Here is a 23,700-nt window from a genome sequence, read left to right on the forward strand (position 1 = left end):
GTACACAGAAAGGGTGCATAGCAGCTGAGAGCCGTGGAGGCCCAGACTCACCGCATTAGCGTCTGGTACGCTGCGGTAAAAGTACCCCAGGAGCCCGCTACACACGTCGGGGGGGAGCAGCCATAGCTGCGAACCGGAGAAAGGTTCAAATTGACCGCGCTAGTGTCTGGAACACTGCGGTAGAGGGAACAGTGCACGCGACCGCACGGGAGCGCGCGCATCACGTCCCGGCCGGCAGATGCGTGCACAGACACGCGGGCCGTGCACGAGCACTTGATACGTCATAGAAGCGACGAACACACTGCGTCTATGTGTGAGTGAGAGCTGCAGCATGGAACGCTCAGCAGGGAGAAGCCAAGTGCTGGAAATGGATTCGAAAAAGGAAACACCCAAAACTTCAGTTCCCAAGACTAGGTGAGTCTTTAGTTTTTAGTTGGGAAAGAGAGATGGTCTATATACATTAGGGTGTATGTTTAGTATTTATTTTGTTTTTATAATATAGTGCGGTGATTACCCTCCCAGAAGCAGGATCTTCAAAAGGGATGGGGGAATCCCTGCAACATAAAAGAAAGGTTGCTAAGAAAACTAAATGGTGTTCAGCTTGTGAGAAACCAGCCCTAATAGGGAAGAAATTATGTGAAGATTGTCTTAAGGCAGCTGCAGGTGATACCAATGAACAAATGAGCACTTTCCTTGTATTGATGAAGGAGGCTGTTAAACAGAGTGTTGATGCGGCAGTCCAGCAAGCTGTTAACCCTACGCAGAAAAGATCTAGATCCCAAACCAGTCTGGATAAGGGGAAAGGTTTTTCATCAGATGAGTCTGACATTGATTGTTTTCAAATATCAGAGGGGGAAATGGATTCATCAGATCAAGATATTCAGGAAGAAGAATCTGAATTTGATGTAGAAATGGTGGATCCACTCATCAAAGCCTTGAGACAGGCATTGGAACTAGAAGACACCGAGGAGTTAACCCACAAGAAAGATAAACTTTTTGGGGCGAGACAAAGAAAATGTAGAGTCTTTCCTATCCATCAAGTAATTAAAGACCTCATGCAGGTGGAACTGGCTCGACCAGACGCCAGAGTATTTACGCCTAAAAGGTTTGGGAAGATGTATCCATTCCCACAAGAGGAGGTAAAAAATTGGGAGGTTAGCCCAAAGGTGGATACTGCTATTTCCAGAATAGTAAAAGAGACCACAATCCCAATAGAGGAAGCTGCGTCACTGAAGGACGCTATGGATAGGAAGATGGATTATGTATTGAAAAAAGCATACGTTACCGCAGGAACATCCTACAAACCTGCCATAGCAACTACGTCAGCAGCAAGGGCTATGAGAGTATGGATTGCCAACATTGAAGAGCCAATAGACAAAGGCGTAAAAAGAAGTGCTATTCTTAAAGCACTGTCCGAAGTAAAATGGGCAACAGATTACATAGCGGAAGCCTCATTGGATGCAGTAAAATTAGCTGCCAAATCTATGGCACTGGCGGTATCAGCAAGAAGGGCTTTATGGCTCAAACAGTGGATGGCTAACACCGCATCAAAGAACAGCTTGTGTGGATTACCATTTGAAGGTGAATTCGTCTTCGGCAACAAACTGGATGCGATAATAACAAAAGCATCAGGAGGTAAGAGCACTTTTTTACCTCAGGAAAACAGAGCCAGAAGATTCGGCTTCCAACAGGCTGATAGAAACCAGTATAAAGAAGCAAAGGCATATAGACTTGGTAGGTCATTCGCAAGACAAACATGGAGGGGTGGCCAGAACCGGCTTTTTCGTGGCCCCAGAGGAAGAGGATCATTCACAAAGAATAAATCCACATGAAGGTCAAAGGGCCCAGCAGTTGTCAGTAGGAGGGCGACTGAAGCAGTTTTCTGCAACATGGGCCCTAACAATACAGGACAATTGGGTATTACAGACCATTCGTCAGGGATACAGTATAGAATTCAGGGAGATGCCAAGAAGAAATATGAGCGTAATAACATGTATACAGTCCAAGGAGAAAAGAAGGCAGATGAATTCGGCTTTAAAGAAATTATTACAAGCAGAAGTAATAAAGAAGGTACCTCAGGAAGACAGTGGAAGCGGAATTTATTCCAGGATTTTTCTAGTAAAAAAACCTACAGGGGATTACAGAGCAATCCTAGACCTAAGAAGGGTAAATTTATTCTTGAGGATAAGAAAATTCAAGATGGTGTCGTTGAATCTGATTATTCAAGAGGTACAACCAGGAGACTGGATGGTGGCGATAGACTTAAAAGACGCTTATCTACGTGCCCATAGCAAAGGGACATCAAAGATTCCTAAGGTTTGCAGTAAATCAAGATCATTATCAGTACACAGCACTGCCATTTGGTCTGGCCACTTCCCCAAGGACGTTTACAAAGGTTCTAGCCCCTCTAGTGGCAGAAATGAGAGAAAGAGGGGTAGAAATATACCCATACCTGGACGACATCCTGGTAAAATCAAGGAGTCTGGAGAAACTCCAACAAGACCAGAATATGGTAATAACCTTCCTGGAACATCACGGTTGGTTAATAAACAGAGACAAGAGCCATCTCATACCCACTCACCTGTTAAGATTTCTGGGGGTAGAATTCGATACAGCAAAAGGAGAAGTGAGACTACCAGAGGCAAATAGGCAAGACATAGCCATGCAAACAAAGAAGCTCAGGAAAGCTACCAGGACTTCAGCAGAAGAATGCATGAATCTCCTAGGGAAATTCGCTTCAACATTAAGCGTCACAAAATGGGCAGCACTACATATGAGACCACTGCAAAACAATTTTCTACAACAATGGAACGGGAATCACAAGGACACAAGACAAAGAATCTTGTTACACCCACACACAAAACGAATTAAAGTGGTGGGAAGATACCCGAAACCTGGAAAAAGGACAAACACTACAACCCGTGCACTGGGTAAGAATTACAACAGATGCGAGCAACACAGGTTGGGGTGCCCAGATGGGAGAAACATTGGTGCAAGGAACCTGGACAAACCAGGAAAAGCATCTGCCATCAAATCTACTGGAATTAAAAGCAGTACAAAGGGCCTTAGAAGCTTTCCAAGACCATATAAGAGGTGGCTGTATAAAAATAGAATCAGACAACAGGTCAGTTGTCAAGTATATAGCAAAACATGGAGGAACCAGGAGCAGAAAGCTGATGAACCTCACAGCAGAAATCCTCTTTTGGGCAGAGTGCCACTTGTCGGATATTACAGCCATACATATCCCAGGACTAGAAAATGTCACAGCCGACTTTCTAAGTCGGAACATCATACACCCAGGAGAATGGGCATTAGATCCACAGGTGTTTCAAGAACTGGTAGAGCGATGGGGTCAACCAGACATAGATCTCATGGCGACACACCAAAACCGCAACGTAAGGAACTACTGTGCCAGACAGTTTCATCCAAGCGCACAAGGTACAGATGCTCTCAGTTTCAAATGGCACTTCAAGTTGGCATACCTGTTCCCTCCAATTCCCCTAATTCCGAAAACAATCAGGAAAATCAGGGAAGACCAGGCAGAAGTGATACTCGTAGCACCCAACTGGCCAAGAAGGCTTTGGTTCACACACTTGGTAAATATGGCAGTAGATACACCATGGCACATACCAGATCACAAAGGGTTGATGCGACAAGGGCCAATATGTCATCCGAATGCCAAACAATGGGCTTTGACGGCATGGCGATTGAGCGGGAAACATTGAGACTGAAAGGTTGTTCAGACAAAACAATCCAAATCCTTTTACAAGCAAGGAAAAGTTCCACATCGAGAGTATACCATAGAATCTGGCTTTGCTTTCGCGATTGGTGTGGAAAAGAGAAACAAAATTTCCTTTCACCTAGAATTGTATCAATAGTGGAGTTCCTGCAAAAAGGACTTGAGAAAGGTCTCAGTCTTAGCTCATTGAAAGTACAGGTGTCTGCACTATCAGCCTTGTTGGAAAGAAATCTGGTAATGGAAAGATTGATCATCAGGTTCTTTCAGGCAGTTAAAAGGTTAAGACCTCAAATCAAGAACAGGGTACCTACATGGGACTTGTCTCTAGTATTGGATGTACTAACAGCAACTCCGTTTGAACCTATGCAGGAGATAGGCCTAAAATGGTTATCATGGAAAATGGCGTTTTTGATAGCAATCACCTCAGCAAGGAGAGTGGGAGAACTACAGGCTCTATCTGCCAAGGAACCATTCCTAGTCATACATCAAGACAAGGCAGTTCTCAGACCAGTACATCAATTCCTGCCAAAGGTTGTATCACAGTTCCACATGAATCAAGAAATTGTGATTCCGTCATTCTGTCCAGAACCAAAAAATAAGAAAGAAGAAAGACTACACAAATTAGACGTGGTAAGATGTCTAAAAGTGTACCTGGAAAGGATGCGAGATATCAGAAAGTCAGACAAACTATTCATCATTCCAGAGGGACTAAAGAAAGGTCAAGCAGCATCAAAGACAAAATTTCCCAGTGGATAGTGTCTTGTATTAAAAAGGCTTATGAAAGCAAAGGACAAGATAAGCCTTTGAACATTAAAGCTCATTCTACAAGGGCCATGTCTACTTCATGGGCATTTAAAGCCCAGGCTACACCAGGACAGATATGCAAAGCGGCAGTCTGGTCCTCATTCAATACATTCTTGAAATACTACAGACTAGACGTACAATCATCAGCTGCCGCAAGATTTGGTCGTAGAGTGTTAGAATCTGTAGTGAAATAGTGTAAAGTGTATTAATAAAGGTCAAACTGATAAAGCATTAAACTGGTGTTGTCTATTCTGATGTATCCCTCCTTAAATTTTTTTTCACTGCTTGGGAACCTGACGAAGCTTATTGCGAAACGCGTTGTTCCCTGCCGGAGCTCATTGAGAGAGGGACCCAGCCGACCGCAGGACATCCGGTGCAGATCCCCTCTTCCGGTTCCACTGCCGGACGCGCCAGTGAGAGCAACAACGGAGGAGGAGATCGTATAGGATTGAACCAAGCGGCTGATGCTGGGCAGCAGAAGCTGTAATTAAGTGTGAGTGTGCTTTTTGTTTTGTCCATTTCACCTTGTTAGAAATTGTTTTATAACCTTTATGTTTTCACAACATGTATGCTTGTCTATGCTCATGTCTTCACTGTTAACCTAATAAAGACCTGTTATATTGCTAACCCTGGTTTGCACACATTTTTTTGGTCTTCTGGGAAACGGGGAGAGGAGACACTCACACACCATACCTATTGGGGGACAATTTGCTGAGACGACCACACACCATCCATACAGGACACCACCCTCTGAGGGTAAGAACTCACATTAGGCCGTGTGAGTTTTATGTTTATTGAGACTCCAGCATATGAGTCTGCATTAACCCACTACAGTCTGCGTTGAGGGAGAAATACCACACAAGCCCGTGTGAGTCACTGAATCCATATATTTATGTTTTCTTTGATTATATAGTGGAAATTCACCATCATCCCTTCCAGCGTATCCTCCATTCACACCTTTTCCCCCCCTCTCCCCCCCCCCCCCCCCCATATCCCCCACACGCATGTATGTTATGCACTAATACTGTGTTTTTATTCCCTTCTTATTCCCTTTTTATTCCATTCCTTTTTATTCAACTCCATCCGGTTTCATCAAAATCGTGAGGTCCATGAGGTTTGCGCTGACCATCTTTACACTACCATGTCCCAATGGTGCCCACTGCCAGGGTGATCAGGAAAGGAGAAAATTTAAAACAACTTACCGTAATTTTCTTTTCCTGGAACCATGGCAGTGGGCACATAGTTACCCTCCCTGTGTATGTCTAATGCCTATGTGCCCACTGCCATGGTTCCAGGAAAAGAAAATTACGGTAAGTTGTTTTAAATTTTCTCCTTTCGAGGCTTCACATTAACATAACACAGTCAGTCAGTCATTCCTTAACATGCGCAGACTGCGCCGCTTCCTTCAGACCAATCCTACACTTATTTAGTTAGAACTTTTTCTAACGCGCAACTCGTCAAGAGAACTCGCTACTAGAGCGGGGATAGGAACCTAGGGTGCGGACACCCATGCCAGACCTACAACCGAGGCCTACCGAAAACACACAGGGGAATGGCGAGGAAGACCAACCAAGGGTGGAAAACACGAACGGGAGCAGGAAAGATGGCTGCCAGGGTATTTGGGTCTGTTTGCCATTCCTTTCTGAATGTAAATAAAGCTTCCTGATTTCTTAAAGCGGCAGAGAGCTTATTCCACAGTCTTGGGGCGGTCCTTGCAAAAACTCTCCCTCCGGCTTTGTTGAACTAAAATCCAGACTCAAACAGTTGAGGGGTTTTTATGCAAGCAGTCTGCCTTTTAAATGGTCCTCACTGGGAGCCTGTGTTTGTATCTCCTACGTCCAGCCTGTGACCGGCATCATCATTGTGCTGCTCTGTGTGGAGATGCTAACAGCCAGCTACATTGTATTAATCTCTCATCAGAGATAATTGCACCTTTTACAGCTAAATGAACCAAACACGGCGGCCAACAGAAATCATGGGGCCCAGGACAAATGAAAGGAGCAGGGAGCCCCCCCCCCCCCCAACCCATAGCGCACCTACCACCACAAACACTTTTTTAGAGCGCAACTTTTACTTAACTGTTTCTTTCTTATTGTAATACCGAAAAAAAACCATTACAATGCAATCTGTTTATTTTAATATTTTCAACAAGAAACATTCAAAGAATGTTCATTCAAAGAAACCCAATGCTACATCCAATGTGACAAAAGGCCTGTGGGGATTCAGTATGGGCCTGGGGGTTGGGGGGTTAAGTATGGGCGAGGGGGGAGGGGAGGGTTGTTAAGTATGGACCTGGGGGGGTAAAGAACAATACAGTATGGTACTAAAATGAATTACAGTACCTCTCTTCAACTGGTCCACGGTGAGGCCTTCGATTGGTCAGTGCGGGAGCTTCAACCAGCCCGAAGGGGGGAACCTTCAACCGGCCTGCTGGGGGGGTCTTCAATCAGCCCGCACTTCAACTGGCCGAGGGGAAGAGGGGTGGAGCCTTCAACCGGCCGGGGGGGGGGGGGGGGCGGCCTTTATTTGGCAGGCGGTTGGGCTGGTTTCGCAGGGGAGATAGAAGGCACATGGGTGGGTGACTGACTTCCTGGGTGGGTGGGTGAGAGGCTGACTGCCTGCCTGGGTGGGTGGGTGGATGACTGACTGCCTTTACTGACTGGGTGGGTGGATGGGTGGATGACTGACTGTCTTTACTGACTAGGTGGGTGACTCACTGCCTGCCCTTGGATGACTGACTGCCTTGTCTGACTGGGTGACTGACTGACTGCCTGGTTGGGTCGGTGACTTACTGACTGCCTTGACTTACTAACTGCCTGGGAGGGTGACCATACTGACTGCCTGTGTGGGTGGGCGGGTGGCTTACAGACTGCCTGGATGGGTGGGTGACTTACTGACTGCCTGGGTGGGTGCGCACGGGAAATGCCGGCATTTCTTTTTTAAATGACACCGGCATGGCCGCGCAGTGGGCCCGGGCGACAGGGCCTCCTGACTCACCGGGCCCGGAACGCCAACCCCAGCAGACCCACCCTGTTGGCGGCCCTGGAACCAAAGCTGCTGTTTGTTCATCTTCAAAATAACCATGCAATACATTCTAAAATCATTGAATTAAAAATTACAAATGCTTAAACTAATCCACTGGTGGGGAATGCAAGGAAACATGTACGTCTGAATATGTTGTGTTTCTGGAACTGCTGAATATAAAGTGTAATAGTAGAAGACCGGTGCTTCAAAGGCTGCTCGTGTCCTTATGTCATAAACACTCTGCAGCAGGACTTCATATAAAATGGTAGAAATTATCAGTGTCCCCTATTACGGGAATGGGGAACTAGTACCTAGTGCTACCAGTGGTATAAGCCCTTTATCAAGGGCGCACAGCCCGAAACGCGTAGATGCGTTACTTTTGCCTAGGGGTCCATTATGATCCTTTAATAAACGTTTTAATTTTTTCTATGTGTTTACTATTGGCAGTGCTCCGCCTTATTTTCTATTTTTGTTGACTATAAAGTGTTGCATAGATTGTGCACCCAGTAAGGCCTCGTTCAGGGTGCCAGAGGCAGGAGTTGGAGGGCGTTCGCGAGGGCGGGCGGCAGTCTGCTGGGCGGTGTGTGAACATCCTCCCAGCAGACTTTTTCAGGAGTTGGGGAGGGGGCGGGGCTACAGACGTGAGGTTAGGGATCCAAGTTGCCGTCTTGAAATCATTCTCAAGAATGATTTCATTGGCTGCCGAGGTCCCAGTGACGCTGCTGCAGCTTCAAAAAACAATCTGGCTTGTTTATTGAAACTGTAGCCAGCGTCAACTCCCTACTTCGGAGACAGGGCAGCTGCTACCCTGACAACCACAGTTCACTTTAAATACATTGTATCCCACGGCCGCACGCACGTCAGCACGCCCTCCCTCCGAAGCCTGCACCCTGAACGAGGCCTAAAGGTTCCTTTACCTCAGTGATTCCCAGCGGGAGCTTCGGGAAACCCTACAGGTTTTGTGAGGTGTCTCCAAGGGGTTCGGCAAAAAAAAAAAAACAATCCGTAATAGGGGATCCCAACAGGTATAGTGGGGTCCAGAGCCCGTGTGGGGACTGCCCACTTAGTAAGACCCCAAACTGCACCTTAGCGTGGGGGGGGGGGGGGGGGGGGTATAGCTGTCACGTACAGCTGGAGCTTCCAAAGATGCTCCCCACAATGCTTTGCATTCACAGCAGCAAGGCATTGTGGGATGTGACTTTGGAAGCTCCCGTAGTGAGTGACGGCTTTACCTCCCACGCTCTGTGCACACAGTTTGAGCAGTTTGGGGTATTAAGTGTTGTTCCTCACACAAGCTCAGGAGAATATACTGCCTGGGATCGGTCACACAGTTTTTTGTTGGCAACAATCGGAGTCGGCAAAAAGATTTATTAATTAGGGTTTTGCCGGACAAATATATTTTGTGTGTGTATACATATAGCTGGATATAGATATATATTTTTTAATTTTTCCTCTCTTTACAGCATGCAGACTTCCTTCTCGCCCTACAAATGAACGAGGAGCAGTATCAAAAGGTGTGTACGAGGGTTAACTTCTCACCGTATTTCTCTGCTGAACCAGTGCAAGCTCATTTCCTTTATTGTCGCTCAGATATATGTGGCTCTGTTAGACCGCCCATCTGGATTCCCATACACATGTGGCTCTGTTAGACTGCCCCTCTGGAATCCCATACACATGTGGCTCTGTTAGACCGCCCATCTGGATTCCCATACACATGTGGCTCTGTTAGACTGCCCCTCTGGAATCCCATACACATGTGGCTCTGTTAGACCGCCCCTCTGGTGTCCCAGACACATGTGGCTCTGTTAGACTGCCCCTCTGGTGTCCCAGACACATGTGGCTCTGTTAGACTGCCCCTCTGGAATCCCAGACACATGTGGCTCTGTTAGACCGCCCCTCTGGAATCCCAGACACATGTGGCTCTGTTAGACTGCCCCTCTGGAATCCCAGACACATGTGGCTCTGTTAGACTGCCCCTCTGGAATCCCAGACACATGTGGCTCTGTTAGACCGCCCCTCTGGAATCCCAGACACATGTGGCTCTGTTAGACTGCCCCTCTGGTGTCCCAGACACATGTGGTTCTGTTAGACCGCGCCTCTGGAGTCTCAGATATATGTGGCTCTGTTAGACTGCCCTTCTGGACTCTTGTTCCTTGCCGAGACAGAGTGACTGTTTTTGATGGGGAGAGGAGCAGCTGTTAGAGATTGCTGAGCTGATGGTGTTGCCCTCCCTCACCCTCACAGTGATGCTGCTGGTAACATATACAGGAATATAGAAGGATTTTCCTTGTGATGAGTGAGCACGGGATATTTTAAGATTGTGCGATTCTTTGTGACCTGACAGTGTTGTGACATTGGGGATATTACATACACGGCAATATAATGTGAACTAAAATAGCTACCGTTTGTTAGGGGCGATCCTTTCTATCCCGTCATTCTGCCGCAGAATTAGTAATAACGAGCTCTGCTGGAGGTTTGGTGAGTGCTCATTAACAATGTCCGGGGTGGGACGAGCACGCCTTCTGTCTGTGCTGGGGCGGGCGCACGCCTTCTGTCTCTGCCGGGGCGGGCGCACGCCTTCTGTCTCTGCCGGGGCGGGCGCACGCCTTCTGTCTCTGCCGGGGCGGGCGGACGCCTTCTGTCTCTGCCGGGGCGGGCGCGCGCTCTTTTGGGCTGGGCGAGCTGCCTTCGTGTAATGGAGGTGTGCCCGCTCTCCCTATGTAAATGTCATCCTCAGGTGTTTGCGCTTGCTCTCCGTGTGCAAGCACTGTGTGCGGTGTGTGTGCTTGCTCCTCAGTGTGTAAGCACTGTGTGCGGTACGTGCGCTCGCTCCTCAGTGTGTAAGCACTGTGTGCGGTGTGTGCGCTCGCTCCTCAGTGTGTAAGCACTGTGTGCGGTGTGTGCTCACACTCCGTGTGCTTTGTCTACCTTTCTCCAGGATGGTCAGATGATCGAGTGTCGCTGCTGTTATGGGGAGTTTGCCTTCGAAGAGCTGACGCAGTGCGCAGATGGACACTTATTCTGCAAGGAGTGCCTCATTAAATATGCCCAGGAGGCCGTCTTTGGCGCAGGACGGGTGAGATTGCAGGACGGGTGAGATTGCAGGACGGGTGAGATTGCAGGACGGGTGAGATTGCAGGACGGGTGAGATTGCAGGACGGGTGAGATTGCAGGACGGGTGAGATTGCAGGACGGGTGAGATTGCAGGACGGGTGAGATTGCAGGACGGGTGAGATTGCAGGACGGGTGAGATTGCAGGACGGGTGAGATTGCAGGACGGGTGAGATTGCTTCCTGTGTTAGGTGGCATGTTTCAGAAAAGTATAGATCGCTCACAAAGGGTTTGTTTCTCTAATGAATCCTCGTGCAATCTCATTTGGAGCTGGCTGTTTTTTACCCTGGGTATTAGGATTTATCGCTCCCTTAAAGGATAATACATTTCCTCTCTTCTGTAAAACATCTGGTAACAGACCAGCCCTGTAAAGTACTAAAGAAAAGCTTCCCCGCTTTTTGTGACATCCCTTTTTTGTTTGAGATCATCCTTCTAATAACGGAGGTATTAAGGTGACCATCTTTAAAATGGCTAAATGGGAACTTTATCACGTTGGACACGTTCTAGGGGAACCTGCCCATTACAACCACTGCAGGAAATAAAACAGACGAGTGTGGGTCGTCTTAGGGGTAGCTCAGTACCGTTAGGTTAGGAGGTTCTGCAGACGTTGTGTCCGTTGAGTCCCGTCTGTTGTCTCGCAGTCGGAGCTGAGCTGCATGGAAGGGACCTGCACCTGCAATTTCCCCACCATCGAGTTGGAGAAAGTTCTTCCCGAGAATATTCTGTGCAAATACTACGAGCGGAAGGCTGAGGAGGACATCTCTGCAGCCTGTGCGGACGAGCTGGTCAGGTGAGTCCTCATCCTGTCATGCTGACGGCCGGGGGCCCTTTCCCTCACTGGACTGGTGGCTGTTATTGTAGAAAAAAGCAACCTCCTCTGGCGCTGAGGCAAGGATGTAGATAGATGAACTCGGATTTCTTCTGTTAAACAGTGACCTCAGGAAAAAAGACAAAACATGCAGGAAGCCTGCAATGGTGCATTACCCAGGGATAACAAAGATATAAATGTGAAAAGCAATTTATTACCCAAGGTTAAAAATAACCGTTAAAAAGACAATTCTATACATACATGATCGAAGAAACACATTATTGGAGGTTTCGAAACGCCTTGGAAGGTTTTCTGGCACCGCAGGGACACCGTAGCAGTGGACATTCAGTGGTGACGTCAGCGAGCGAGCGGATCGTGTGTTTTCCAGGAAGTAATTCATCACGGAGCACAGAATTTGATCCCCCGACAGCAGCAGACGAATTGCACCCCAAGGCAAGCGGTTGATCCGGCGGCAAAGACCATAAAACCAGTGCTCATGACCTAGTCACCTCTGGTGAGTAGGTTTCCAGTTTTAACCAGGCGGAGCAATTACAAAGATCTTGGCTAGTGCTCAGGATCTTGGCTAGTGCTCAGGATCTTGGTTAGTGCTTAGGCACTCATTTAATCATTTATTTTATTTCATGTATGTATAGAATTGTCTTTAACGGTTATTTTTAACCCTGTGTAATAAATTGCTCTTCACATTTATATCTTTGTTATCCCTGGGTAATGCACCATTGCAGGCTTCCTGCATGTTTTGTCTTTTTTCTTTTTTCCTGAGGTCACTGTTTAACAGAAGAAATCCGAGTTCATCTATCTACATCCTTGCCTCAGCGCCAGAGGAGGTTGCTTTTTTCTACATATCCAAGTCTGGGTGGAAGATACCAGAACAGTCTCTTTAGGCAGCTCCAGGACTACCATTTGGACATTATATCTAAGGTTGTTTCTTAATTTACATATTTGTTGTTTGTATAAGCGCTGGTTTTACACCTATTTTTTTCACTAAGTGGTGGCTGTTATTGACCTTACATGAGGTTTCCATCCCGATTTTATATGAGAGTGCGCTTAGGTACGTTTCTGTACAAAAGGTTCAGCTGTCACTGGGTTTGAAGCAACGACAGCAAGGAGGGGAGCGGAGACAGACACGGCAAGGAGGGGAGAGGAGACAGATGAGGGGAGGGAGTGTAGTGTGCACAGAGAGGAGCAGATGCAGTAAGACAGAGCGCAAAGACGGGGGAGGAGAGAGTGGAAGAGGAGCAGGGCATGATGTAGAGAATAAGGTGGGGACGAAACAGCAAGGCATTACAGGGGCGGGTGAAAACAAAGCGTAATGTTTAATTACCTTTTAAGATCTGCTAGATCGGCGTATGTTACACTGGGTACAGCCAGTTTTATTTGCAGCAGAAGTGCTGCACCGCAGTATTCAACGACTGAGCCACCTGTGCTGAAGCAGTAATATCCCTAAAACCTGACCTATTTGTGGCCCTAGAGGACAGCTCTACACCTGATCTACATGAACACATTCTTCCAGGGGGTGAACTGATTGATTAGGAAAAAACATAGATCGAGTGTTGACCCAAAGAGATCGGACTGCTGTCTACCGCAGTCCGGACGGAAGGTTTCCCCCCGTTAAACAAAATGGGTGCGTGGTGCTGTGATTTTCTCGGTTGTCTGGATCAGTTCTAAATATACAATGTCACCTGGTCCAAATTTAGTTAAGTTGATTTTAATGGTTATTCGGTGCAGCTTTTCTTTTCAACCTCTACTATGTTATGGTGTAAAAATGACACTACAAGCGCCCAGGTGATGAGTTGAAAGTGCCCCCCAGCTGTCAGGACCCTGCACAGGCCGCTCTGAAGATGGGCGCAGATCATTGCTGTGATGTTGGTGTTACACAGTCGTGCTGTCGGTCAGTCTGTTTTCGTGTCTTTGTGCTGCAGGTGTCCGTTCTGCAGTTTCCCAGCAGTACTGGACAAGGGCGTAGAGCGATTCAGCTGCCCGAACCCGCGCTGCCGGAAGGTAAGGACCTTGGTCTCCTGGTTCTCTCACGGCTCCCTCTGTTCTCCCTGTCCCGCTGATGTCTAGCTATGTATATAATAATCCTCTGACCCCCTGTGATTTCCTGTGTTAATGTTTGTGCTGTGCTGCACGTCTCCGCTGCTCTGTGCTGCGGGCGTGCGCTGCTCTCCACTCGTGCGCTGCTCTCCACTCGTGCGCTGCTCTCCACTCGTGCGCTGCTCTCCACTCGTGCGCTGCTCTCCACTCGTGCGCTGCTCTCCACTCGTGCGCTGCTCTCCACTCGTGCGCTGCTCTCCACTCGTGCGCTGCTCTCCACTCGTGCGCTGCTCTCCACTCGTGCGCTGCTCTCCACTCGTGCGCTGCTCTCCACTCGTGCGCTGCTCTCCACTCGTGCGCTGCTCTCCACTCGTGCGCTGCTCTCCACTCGTGCGCTGCTCTCCACTCGTGCGCTGCTCTCCACTCGTGCGCTGCTCTCCACTCGTGCGCTGCTCTCCACTCGTGCGCTGCTCTCCACTCGTGCGCTGCTCTCCACTCGTGCGCTGCTCTCCACTCGTGCGCTGCTCTCCACTCGTGCGCTGCTCTCCACTCGTGCGCTGCTCTCCACTCGTGCGCTGCTCTCCACTCGTGCGCTGCTCTCCACTCGTGCGCTGCTCTCCACTCGTGGTTAGGATGCACTTGGAAGGTGTTGCAGTGAAGTTGGTGATTTAATTCTGCTGCGTGGCAGTTGCGGTTTTCCTCGTCACCACTAGATGGTGCTGTGAATTCAGCTTTGTGCTCACGACTAAAAACCAGGAGTGGTCAACTCCAGTCCTCAAGGGCTATCAACAGGCCGGGGTTTCAGGATATCCCTGCTTCAGCACAGGTGGCTCAGTCATTATGGCCTCAAGAGCCACCAACAGGCCGGGTTTTCAGGATATCTCTGCTTCAGCACAGCTGGCTCTGAGCCACTGATTGAGTCAGCTCTGCTGAAGCAGGGATATCCTGAAAGCCCGGCCTGTTGGTGGCCCTTGAGGACTGGAGTTGCCCACCCATGGAACACTTTATGAGATTCTGCAACAGACTGGGAGTATTTTACACCATTAGTGCAAAAAGAAAGCTATTTGTAACCAAATGAAAGAATAGCCCCAGATATTTAGCATGTTTAAAATGGTCTAACGTTTTAGAAAGGGATTGTCTTCAGGGTGAAGAGGCATTGGTCCCTTTTTTTTCCGTGCTAAATGTAGTTATTTAAAAGTATTTCTGTGCCTATACACTTTAATGTGGATACTTTATCCAGCTTTGTGTCTGGCTTTATACGGGTATAGTAATCTACAATTATTACAATAACAAGTAATCTACAACTGCTTCATATTTTCAAGCCATTTGTAACATGATTGTGAGAGGAACCAAGGTTTTTTTTCCTAACAATTCCTTCCATAAATGCATCTCGTAGATAAATGTTACCATTTATGTCCTCGCGTTTAACATCATAACAACGGTGTTTCTTTAGGCCGAGCAAGGGAACCCATTCAGAGACCACTGATAATGTGCTATGAATATTCTCTGTCTGGCCTATTGGTGGCTTGTAGTTGGGGTGGTAGCTGGGTTCCCCTCGGCCTTGGTGTGTGGGAGAGCTGAACGGATGGGATTGGGGATTGTTACATTGTAGCAGTAGTCCAGAGCGCCCCTTATTCACCTCCCCCTAACGCACACGTTTCGTTCGATTGGTCACTGCTCACTCGGCAGACAGATCTGCCTCTTTCCCTTCTCGCAGTCGGTGCGACCGTTCAGGCAGCAGAGCCGCTGAGCGGGCGTGTAAAAAGGTTGCTATGGGGATAGCATCGATCGCTATCCCTTCTGTGCTGTCTGGGCCGGGAAGAAGGAGAGGTGAAGAAGCCCTAATCAGGGAAAGGACCTTGTGCAGAGGCTGGATCAGGCTGCTACAGCCTTGCAGTACAGAGCCGTGCTTTATCTGGGACTGCCCATTGGAAGGAGGCAGGGAGGACAAGCCGTGTGTGACTGAGACAGGAACATAACGACAGTGCAAAGCGATTTAAGTGCTGTGCTGCAGGAGGAGTCTGATGCTCCGTGCTCTGCACACAAGGCCTTGTACAGCTCTGCCATGTGCTCAGGCCCCTTTAACATGTTTAACTAACAAATAGGTTTTTTCCACTTTAATGACGGTTTCTTTCACCCTTTTATATATGAGATAGAAGGCTGCGTCCATAGACCATGCAGCCGTGCGGAGGCTGAGGGAAAGCAGGTGCTTTCCCTGGCCTTAGTACGCGCACCATCCGGGGGCGTGTCTATGGGCGGGCCACTGACGTCGCGGAGCTGGTTCGCCCTCATTGCGAACCGCTCACGTTACCGCCGTATCGTGCGAGAAATCCCTAACCCTAAAATCAGTTGTTGCACGGGCCCGCACGCTTTATAGACGCGATCACCGCCTTTAGGCAGTCTGATCAGTCGGCGTTCTCGCGGTCGACCCCTTTATGGACGCAGCCTAAGGCAGTATTAGGGTTTTTTTTTTTTTTTTACTGTTGTGAGCTAAGTATTTACTTCCACTTAATCATTTCCTGCTGTGGGATTCCGGAGAATAGATGGTTTTCACACACTGTGCAGTAAGCATGTTCTTGCAGTCATGGTCAGCATGTCCCTGTGGCTACTTAAGCCCCACCCAGGCATCACAGGGTTAAGTGGGCCCTGCGCTGTGTGTGGAGTGAGTCATGTAGATTGGCTGCCTCTGTACAAGGCGGTGGATGGAGACCGAATACCTCTCTGTGTTACATATAACCTCTACATCCTTCTGAACCACACAGATGGGTGTTTTTTTTTCTTGTCTGCTTCCTGTGTTTTCCATGGGGGGGTTGGGGGGGAGGAGGTTCAGGTTTTTGCCTTAATAGGTCAGAGGAAGCGAGTTTGTGGATACGGTGCAATCGGCAGCACAGCCTTGTAATAAGAACCCTATAGGAGTGATGTCCTGCAGTAGAGTGCGGTGACGAGACATTGCAGACACTGCCACCCATGAGGTTATCTAAATGCTTCAAGCGGCATTTCCTCTTGCCTGTTTTTTTTTTTTAAATAAATGCAGCAGTTCCTTGCTTTTACGGCAATGCAAATGCCTTAGCTTTTTTAGCTGTCGATTGATCCGTTCTCCTGTGATTGATCGGCAAAGAGCCTGCTTCACAGGGCACGCAATATGGCCGCCTATTTGAAAAGCTGACATGCTGTGGCTTCCTAATTGGCATAATCTAATATTATGCAGCTAGTTTATTTTTAAAAGACACCAGATTTTGAATGATATAGTCGCACACTCGCTCTGTTACTGGGTGTGTTTCTGATGCTTTACCCCCCACAGGAGACCTGTAAAATGATCCCTAATTGTGCTGACTGTGTGATCTCTGTAACAATGCCTTATTGTCTGTTAGCAGTGTTGTATTGATCCCTTCACTCTGCTTTGCTTAGAGCTTGGCGATTGCGGCTAAACTCTGCAAACACTTTGACCTAAAGCTGGCTATTTATCCACAAACACGTGTAACCCCTTCACTGCCGGAACACATTGTATTACATCACCATTTATCATATGGTCCAAAATATACAGCGTATGAAAATGGCTCTTGACGGTTTCATTTTCTTATGGGGAGGGTTGAGGGGGGCTTCATTGCGGTAAGCTGATTTGAACGACAACCCCCCCCCCCTAAGGGATGAAGGCTCTGTGAGGCTTGTTTGCGGGGGCTGTAAACGCAGAGATTTCCTGCACTGCATTTATTTTCTAAAAGGGACAGTTTAATTCTCGCAAGGATGAATGTAGAAGTGAAACCGTATCCGTCGTCTTACTTTACCGCACACCCAGCCAGGGTGGGGGGGGGGGGGGGTGAGTGCCCCAGCTCTGAGTGCTCGGAGCTCTCCGTTGCGGGCGTAGGATGCGGTTCCCCGCATGGAGACATGCGTTTTGTGGTCTTGCTGCTCCTGCAGATTAATGAGCCTGGGCCCGTGCAGGCGGAACGCGGCTCTCGCTGATCACTTGCTGTAATTGAGGGCTGGTGGAGCAGCTGCGTGGGGTGACGCAGTCACATGTGACTGTCACATTCCTGCAGAACACAGTGTGATGTTGGAGGGATTTAAATCGCATTCTTCGGGGTAGACCTGTGTTCTGTGCAAACCTTTACTGCCGGGGTCCCCTATCGTGCACTGCCGCTCCGTGCGCACGATGTAAAAACCCACAGGAGGGTCCAGTATACGCGGTCCTGTTCATGTTCAGCATTATTTGGGTTCCTTGCAATGTTGGGGAGCCCTGAGCACACAGCGCTGGTTGGATGAAACCGCACCCCGCGTTTCTAATTGTGATCTTTAATTGTAAAGCGCCCCTATACTCTGCTGCGTGGTACAACTGTGGGGAATGATTCAATGTGTCGCCAACATTTGCATGCAGACGAACGATTACAGGGGAACAAGCTGCACACGGCTGTGTGTCCAGCGGACAGGAACATGCGTGTCCAGCGGACAGGAACATGCGTGTCCAGCGGACAGGAACATGCGTGTCCAGTGAGACTGATGGAGAAATTGTGCTGCAAGGTTCATGGTTTCCCATACTAAGCTTTTAGCAGCTCAGCTTTGTACAAGATGCTCCCGGGGGTCCTGCCTGGGGAGGGGGAGTCTGGGCAGCTCCCGGGGGTCCTGCCTTGGGAGGGGGAGTCTGGGCAGCTCCTAGGGGTCCTGCCTGGGGAGGGGGAGTCTGGGCAGCTCCCGGGGGTCCTGCCTTGGGAGGGGGAGGATGGGCAGCTCCCGGGGGTCCTGCCTTGGGAGGGGGAGGATGGGCAGCTCCAGGGGGTCCTGCCTTGGGAGGGGGAGGATGGGCAGCTCCCGGGGGTCCTGCCTTGGGAGGGGGAGGATGGGCAGCTCCCGGGGGTCCTGCCTTGGGAGGGGGAGGATGGGCAGCTCCCGGGGGTGCTGCCTGGGGAGGGTGGGCAGCTCCCGGGGGTGCTGCCTTGGGAGGGGGAGGATGGGCAGCTCCTGGGGGTCCTGCCTGGGGAGGGTGGGCAGCTACCGGGGGTCCTGCCTTGGGAGGGGGAGGATGGGCAGCTCCCGGGGGTCCTGCCTGGGGAGGGTGGGCAGCTCCCGGGGGTGCTGCCTGGGGAGGGGGAGGATGGGCAGCTCCAGGGGGTCCTGCCCTGGGAGGGGGAGGATGGGCAGCTCCTGGGGGTCCTGTCTGGGGAGGGGGAGTCTGGGCAGCTCCCAGGTGTGCTTCCTGGGGAGGAGGAGTATGGGCAGCTCCTGGGGGTCCTGCCTGGGGAGGGAAGGGCAACTTCTAGGGAGGGTGATGGGCAAACCAGGAGCTGTTAACACCGTTTTGCTATCACGTAAAGCAGTCAGTGGAAATATTCTCATTTTATTTATAAAGCACCAACGTATTCCACAGCGCAGTACAATGGGGGGCTGTGCCGATTATAAATGTTTGGCAGCCGTGTGCCGTGCTGCTGAGCCGTACTACCGGGGCTTTAGCTGGGCCAAGCATATGAGGGTGGTAACCACGGCTGCCAGAGATGGCAGGCTCCCTTGCAGGCAGTGAAGGGGTTACGGCTGCATTTCTCCTCCCGAGTCGCTGTGGAGGGGGAAGATAATGTATTACTTGCTTGGTAATGGGATCTGAAGTGGCCTGCAGGGGGTCTGTCATCACCTCTAACAGCCCGCCTTGTCTGGCAGCGGTAATGTCATCGCCCAGCCTCAACCTGTGGGGGGTGGTCCCTCTCGTTAGGAGAATAAAGTATCATCTCCTTGCTCCCGCTTCATATGACTCTTAGTTTCTACTTTATACTTCTGGAGAAGGCCGGGGTTGTTTGGATCCGTGTTGAACATGTTCATGGTTCTGTATTTGATAGGGGATCTGGGGAGTTAAAGGACATTTCTGCATAATCCCTCCAGGGTCATTTGTAGGGTTCTGCCCTGAAGCATGAAAGGCTGCTGTGCATTAATGTGTATTCTATACCATTACAAAATAAGCAGCATTTCTCTCATTAGGTAAGAGCCGGGTGACGGTGCTGTGTGTCAGTGGCACAATATGCAGCCAGGCTCATATTTGCGGTGTTGTCAGTAGCTGGTTTGGCTGCACAAGCGAAGCCGAAATCACAAACGGGAAGTGTAATGAATGTGTAGGGCACACTGTCGGCACACGCGTCACTGTACAGAGCTGCATAGAAGACCTTCTCCGTGCCTGATATACATGGGGGGTTGATTAGGCATTGCGGTTTCCACCAATACGGTGACCACGGTTTTATCCAGTTCAGGAAGGCAGGAAGTCACGCAATAATCATTGCAGCAAAACCCTGTCTGCTTTTATCTGTATGAAGAAGTATACGTCCGAGGGATCCCGGCTCAGGTAAACCATGCAGGACCTCGTCTAGGGAGGAGTGCTGGCTGCAGCCATTATCTGTGCTGTTATGCATCCTGCTGAGCTTCAATCCCTCCAAGATGGGAGGCAGCTCTAGTGATCCTGCGCAGGGTGTTTCACTGCTGCTCTGACTCTGCTCACTCACTGGGATCGATTTTTCATTATGCGAACGGCAGCCCTGTACACGCTGGCAGGGTCGGGTTTGATCAGGAAGTCATGTTTTATACATACAGCTGATTTCATTCCTTTTCTAATCGATGCACTGCAGCGTGTTGTACAGGCTTGTGTGTGATAAAGGAGGTGTAGGTCAGTGCTGCCAGTAGGAGGTGCTGGTGCGTCATTGTGAATCTCCATCCTCTCCTTCATTGTCTGCCTCAGCACATGCACCCTTCATGCACCCCACACCACTCCAACCCAAACGTTCCCTGGGGGCTATAGCGTGAATGGCCAGTCAGACCCAGGTGAATTTCTAGGGTTATCGGAGCAGTTTCCACATTGGATTTGTCACTACTGTCCCCCTGGTGTTGGGAATTCAGTGCTCCCCTTCCCTGAGAACACGATACTTGTGAATTTGTTATTCGCTGCTCCAGCAAGCTGTGGGGGAGGTAGGGGGTCTGTGAGAACACAGGGTGGGGGGAGGTGAGAGGACCTCACTTGATGTGGGGAGACCGGGGAAGGGGGTGCGTTGTGGTGAAGGGAAGGTGCGAGGACGCGGTGGGGTGTGCAGGTACAGAGTGGGGGATGCAGTGGGTGTGCATGCTGCCATGCAGGGTGCAGTGCAGGCTGTTCTTGCTGTGCCACACGCTCCGCAGTTTGGACACAGTGTGTTCTGTAATGGCGCGAGATGGTGTCGCTTGAAGAAACTTCTGCAGCAGGATGAAGCGCCTCGGTGATTAGCGTGTGGCCAGGCGCTGTCTGTGTCTCATTTATACTCATGGATTGTAGGTCTGCACAGTAAATCACAGTACAGCATTAGCCAGTGTTGTGAAACCTGAATTTAATGTCGCTGGTTGAAGCCGTGGCAAGTCCGTGTAATGACCTGTCTGGTGGGTGAGTGGTAAGAAATGTTTAAACATCTCTGCTCACACCCAGCCACGAGCAGCTCAACCGCTGCAAAATAGGGTACGCACGCACTCTTACTGAAGCACATTTTTAGCTGTGCCATCAACTTAAACCTTTCATTGCTGGGCCGTGCATGGGGGTCAGAAACTGCTACAGGGGAAGTGTCTGGAACATGTAGTACCGCTGGGTTCTTGCTGCATTGCAACATCATCCTGAACCTTCCTGACAACTTCTGGTTGTGGGACCTGAATGCACTATGTACACATGTATACGCGCACGCACACACCCGCGTAAACACGCCCCATTCTGCAGGGGAGTGTAACCGGATGTCATGACCTGTTTGGCCACATTTCAGCCTGTGATGGACCGTCATCAGCACCGTATTCTGACAGTGTGCTTAAGTTGCAAGGTGCAGCCCATAGTACCCTATACGCAGGTCGCCTTCAAATAAACAGCATCCAGCGTATCCTGCTGCTTTTTGTTTAACCCTTAAAGTGCTGCAGGACTGCGTTTTGCCTATAAACTCCTTGAATGCTTTGTATTTTCTCCCCTCCTATTTTCTCCTCGATCCTCTGCAATCTGGTTTCCGCACTGCTCACTCAACTGACACAGCCTTTACTAAAATAACTAATAATGCTGCCAAAGGTCATTACACTTTGCTCATATTACTCGACCTCTCTGCAGCCTTTGATACTGTGGACTCTTCTCCTTTATATTCTCCATGCTCTTGGTATCCGTAACAGAGCTCTCTATCCTGAATTTCCTTTTACATCGTACTTTCATTGTCTCGTTTGCTAACTACTCCTCTGTCGATCTCTCCGTGGTGTTACCCTAGTGGTCTGTCCTGAGACCTCTTCTCTTTACACACCCTCTGTAGGTGACCTTATCACATCTCTAGGGTTCAAATATCACCTCTATGCTGATGACACACAAATTTACCTTTCAACCCCTGACCTCACACCTGCTGTACAGACCAGTCTCTGAATGTCCCTTCGCTATAGCGTCCTGAATGGCCCTCAGCCGACTCCTACTTAACATGTCCAAGACGGAGCTCCTCATACTTCCTCCCAAGCTTGGCCCTACTGCCCCCTTCTACATTAATGTTGGCAGTGCTATCATACACTAAAACCAGAGACATAACATAAAACACAGACAAAGCTCAGTTTTTAGCACATCTAGTGAGACTCATACACGGTACAGTGCCTAAATATATATGGATAAATATCTAATAAGTAAATGGTCTTTTAGTTTGACATTTTTGGCCAAAATTGTTGTAAGCCCCTGAGCCAACGCCAAGGCAGACCACATATCAGGGGTCCCTAACGCTAATATAAATTCTTAATAACCTGTTTAATAACAGGAAGAATGATTTATAGTAAATCTGTCAATATTAGCTGCAAAGTTCTGTCTGACTGAAGCTTTTATTAACCTGTACATTACCAGGAAAAGCACTCTGTATTAGAGATGTCACAGCCAAACTGCAAGCAGGCAAGTTCCCCTGAGTGGAAGATGCTATGGAGTGAGCCCATAACCATTTAAATGTGGGAGGGGATGAGCTTAAATTAAGTAGGAGGTTGCCAACCTCCAATCAGCCATGACTAGCTGGACAAGAATTGTAAAACATACTGGACACCTAACAAGCTCCTATTAAACCCCCAAAATACCCACAACATATATATATAAGCATATGAGTGTCAGAGGAGTGCTACTGAGCATGGCAATATGCATTAAAACCAGAGACATAACATAAAACACAGACAAAGCTCAGTTTTTAGCACATCTAGTGAGACTCATACACGGTACAGTGCCTAAATATATATGGATAAATATCTAATAAGTAAATGGTCTTTTAGTTTGACATTTTTGGCCAAAATTGTTGTAAGCCCCTGAGCCAACGCCAAGGCAGACCACATATCAGGGGTCCCTAACGCTAATATAAATTCTTAATAACCTGTTTAATAACAGGAAGAATGATTTATAGTAAATCTGTCAATATTAGCTGCAAAGTTCTGTCTGACTGAAGCTTTTATTAACCTGTACATTACCAGGAAAAGCACTCTGTATTAGAGATGTCACAGCCAAACTGCAAGCAGGCAAGTTTGTGGTCTGCCTTGGCGTTGGCTCAGGGGCTTACAACAATTTTGGCCAAAAATGTCAAACTAAAAGACCATTTACTTATTAGATATTTATCCATATATATTTAGGCACTGTACCGTGTATGAGTCTCACTAGATGTGCTAAAAACTGAGCTTTGTCTGTGTTTTATGTTATGTCTCTGGTTTTAATGCATATTGCCATGCTCAGTAGCACTCCTCTGACACTCATATGCTTATATATATGTTGTGGGTATTTTGGGGGTTTAATAGGAGCTTGTTAGGTGTCCAGTATGTAGTGCTATCATACACCCAGTGGCACAAGCACGCTGCCTCTCACAGCTGCCACCAGTCTAAGTTCTTTCAAAACTAAAGCTGTCTCACATTTTAATCTGGTCTGTAACTGTTACATACGCCTATCTATATATTTCTCAAAGGGTTGTATGCGTGTCTGGTTGTCCTGTCCCTAGGGGAAATCACATTGGAGCTTTGGCCCGTCACTCCGCCTCCGGCCAATGAGATGGCTCCCTTGGGCCGCCCCCCCCCGCACACCTCTCATTGGCCTGAGGCGGAGTGAAGGGCCAAAGGACACACACCACCCCCCCCCCCCCTCCCCGGCCGCTACAGTCAGCGGGGGAGCGGAGCGAGCGCCCGGGACACAGTGGGGGAGCGA

General features: G+C 48.9%; 1 protein-coding gene across 4 annotated transcripts in view; it reads left to right on the plus strand.

Annotated features, from left to right (window-relative positions):
* The window catches only part of RNF216 (ring finger protein 216), a 65,985-nt gene that overhangs the window by 21,745 nt on the left and 20,540 nt on the right, over nt 1-23,700 (plus strand). For all 4 annotated transcript variants that reach the window (XM_075565917.1, XM_075565916.1, XM_075565914.1 and 1 more), the window contains exons 10-13: nt 9,031-9,081; nt 10,506-10,643; nt 11,320-11,468; nt 13,427-13,505. In XM_075565917.1, coding sequence (XP_075422032.1) covers nt 9,031-9,081; nt 10,506-10,643; nt 11,320-11,468; nt 13,427-13,505 — 417 coding nt within the window. The remainder of the gene's footprint in view (nt 1-9,030; nt 9,082-10,505; nt 10,644-11,319; nt 11,469-13,426; nt 13,506-23,700) is intronic.

Source organism: Ascaphus truei, chromosome 11 (assembly GCF_040206685.1).
Source record: "Ascaphus truei isolate aAscTru1 chromosome 11, aAscTru1.hap1, whole genome shotgun sequence".
NCBI lineage: Eukaryota > Metazoa > Chordata > Amphibia > Anura > Ascaphidae > Ascaphus > Ascaphus truei.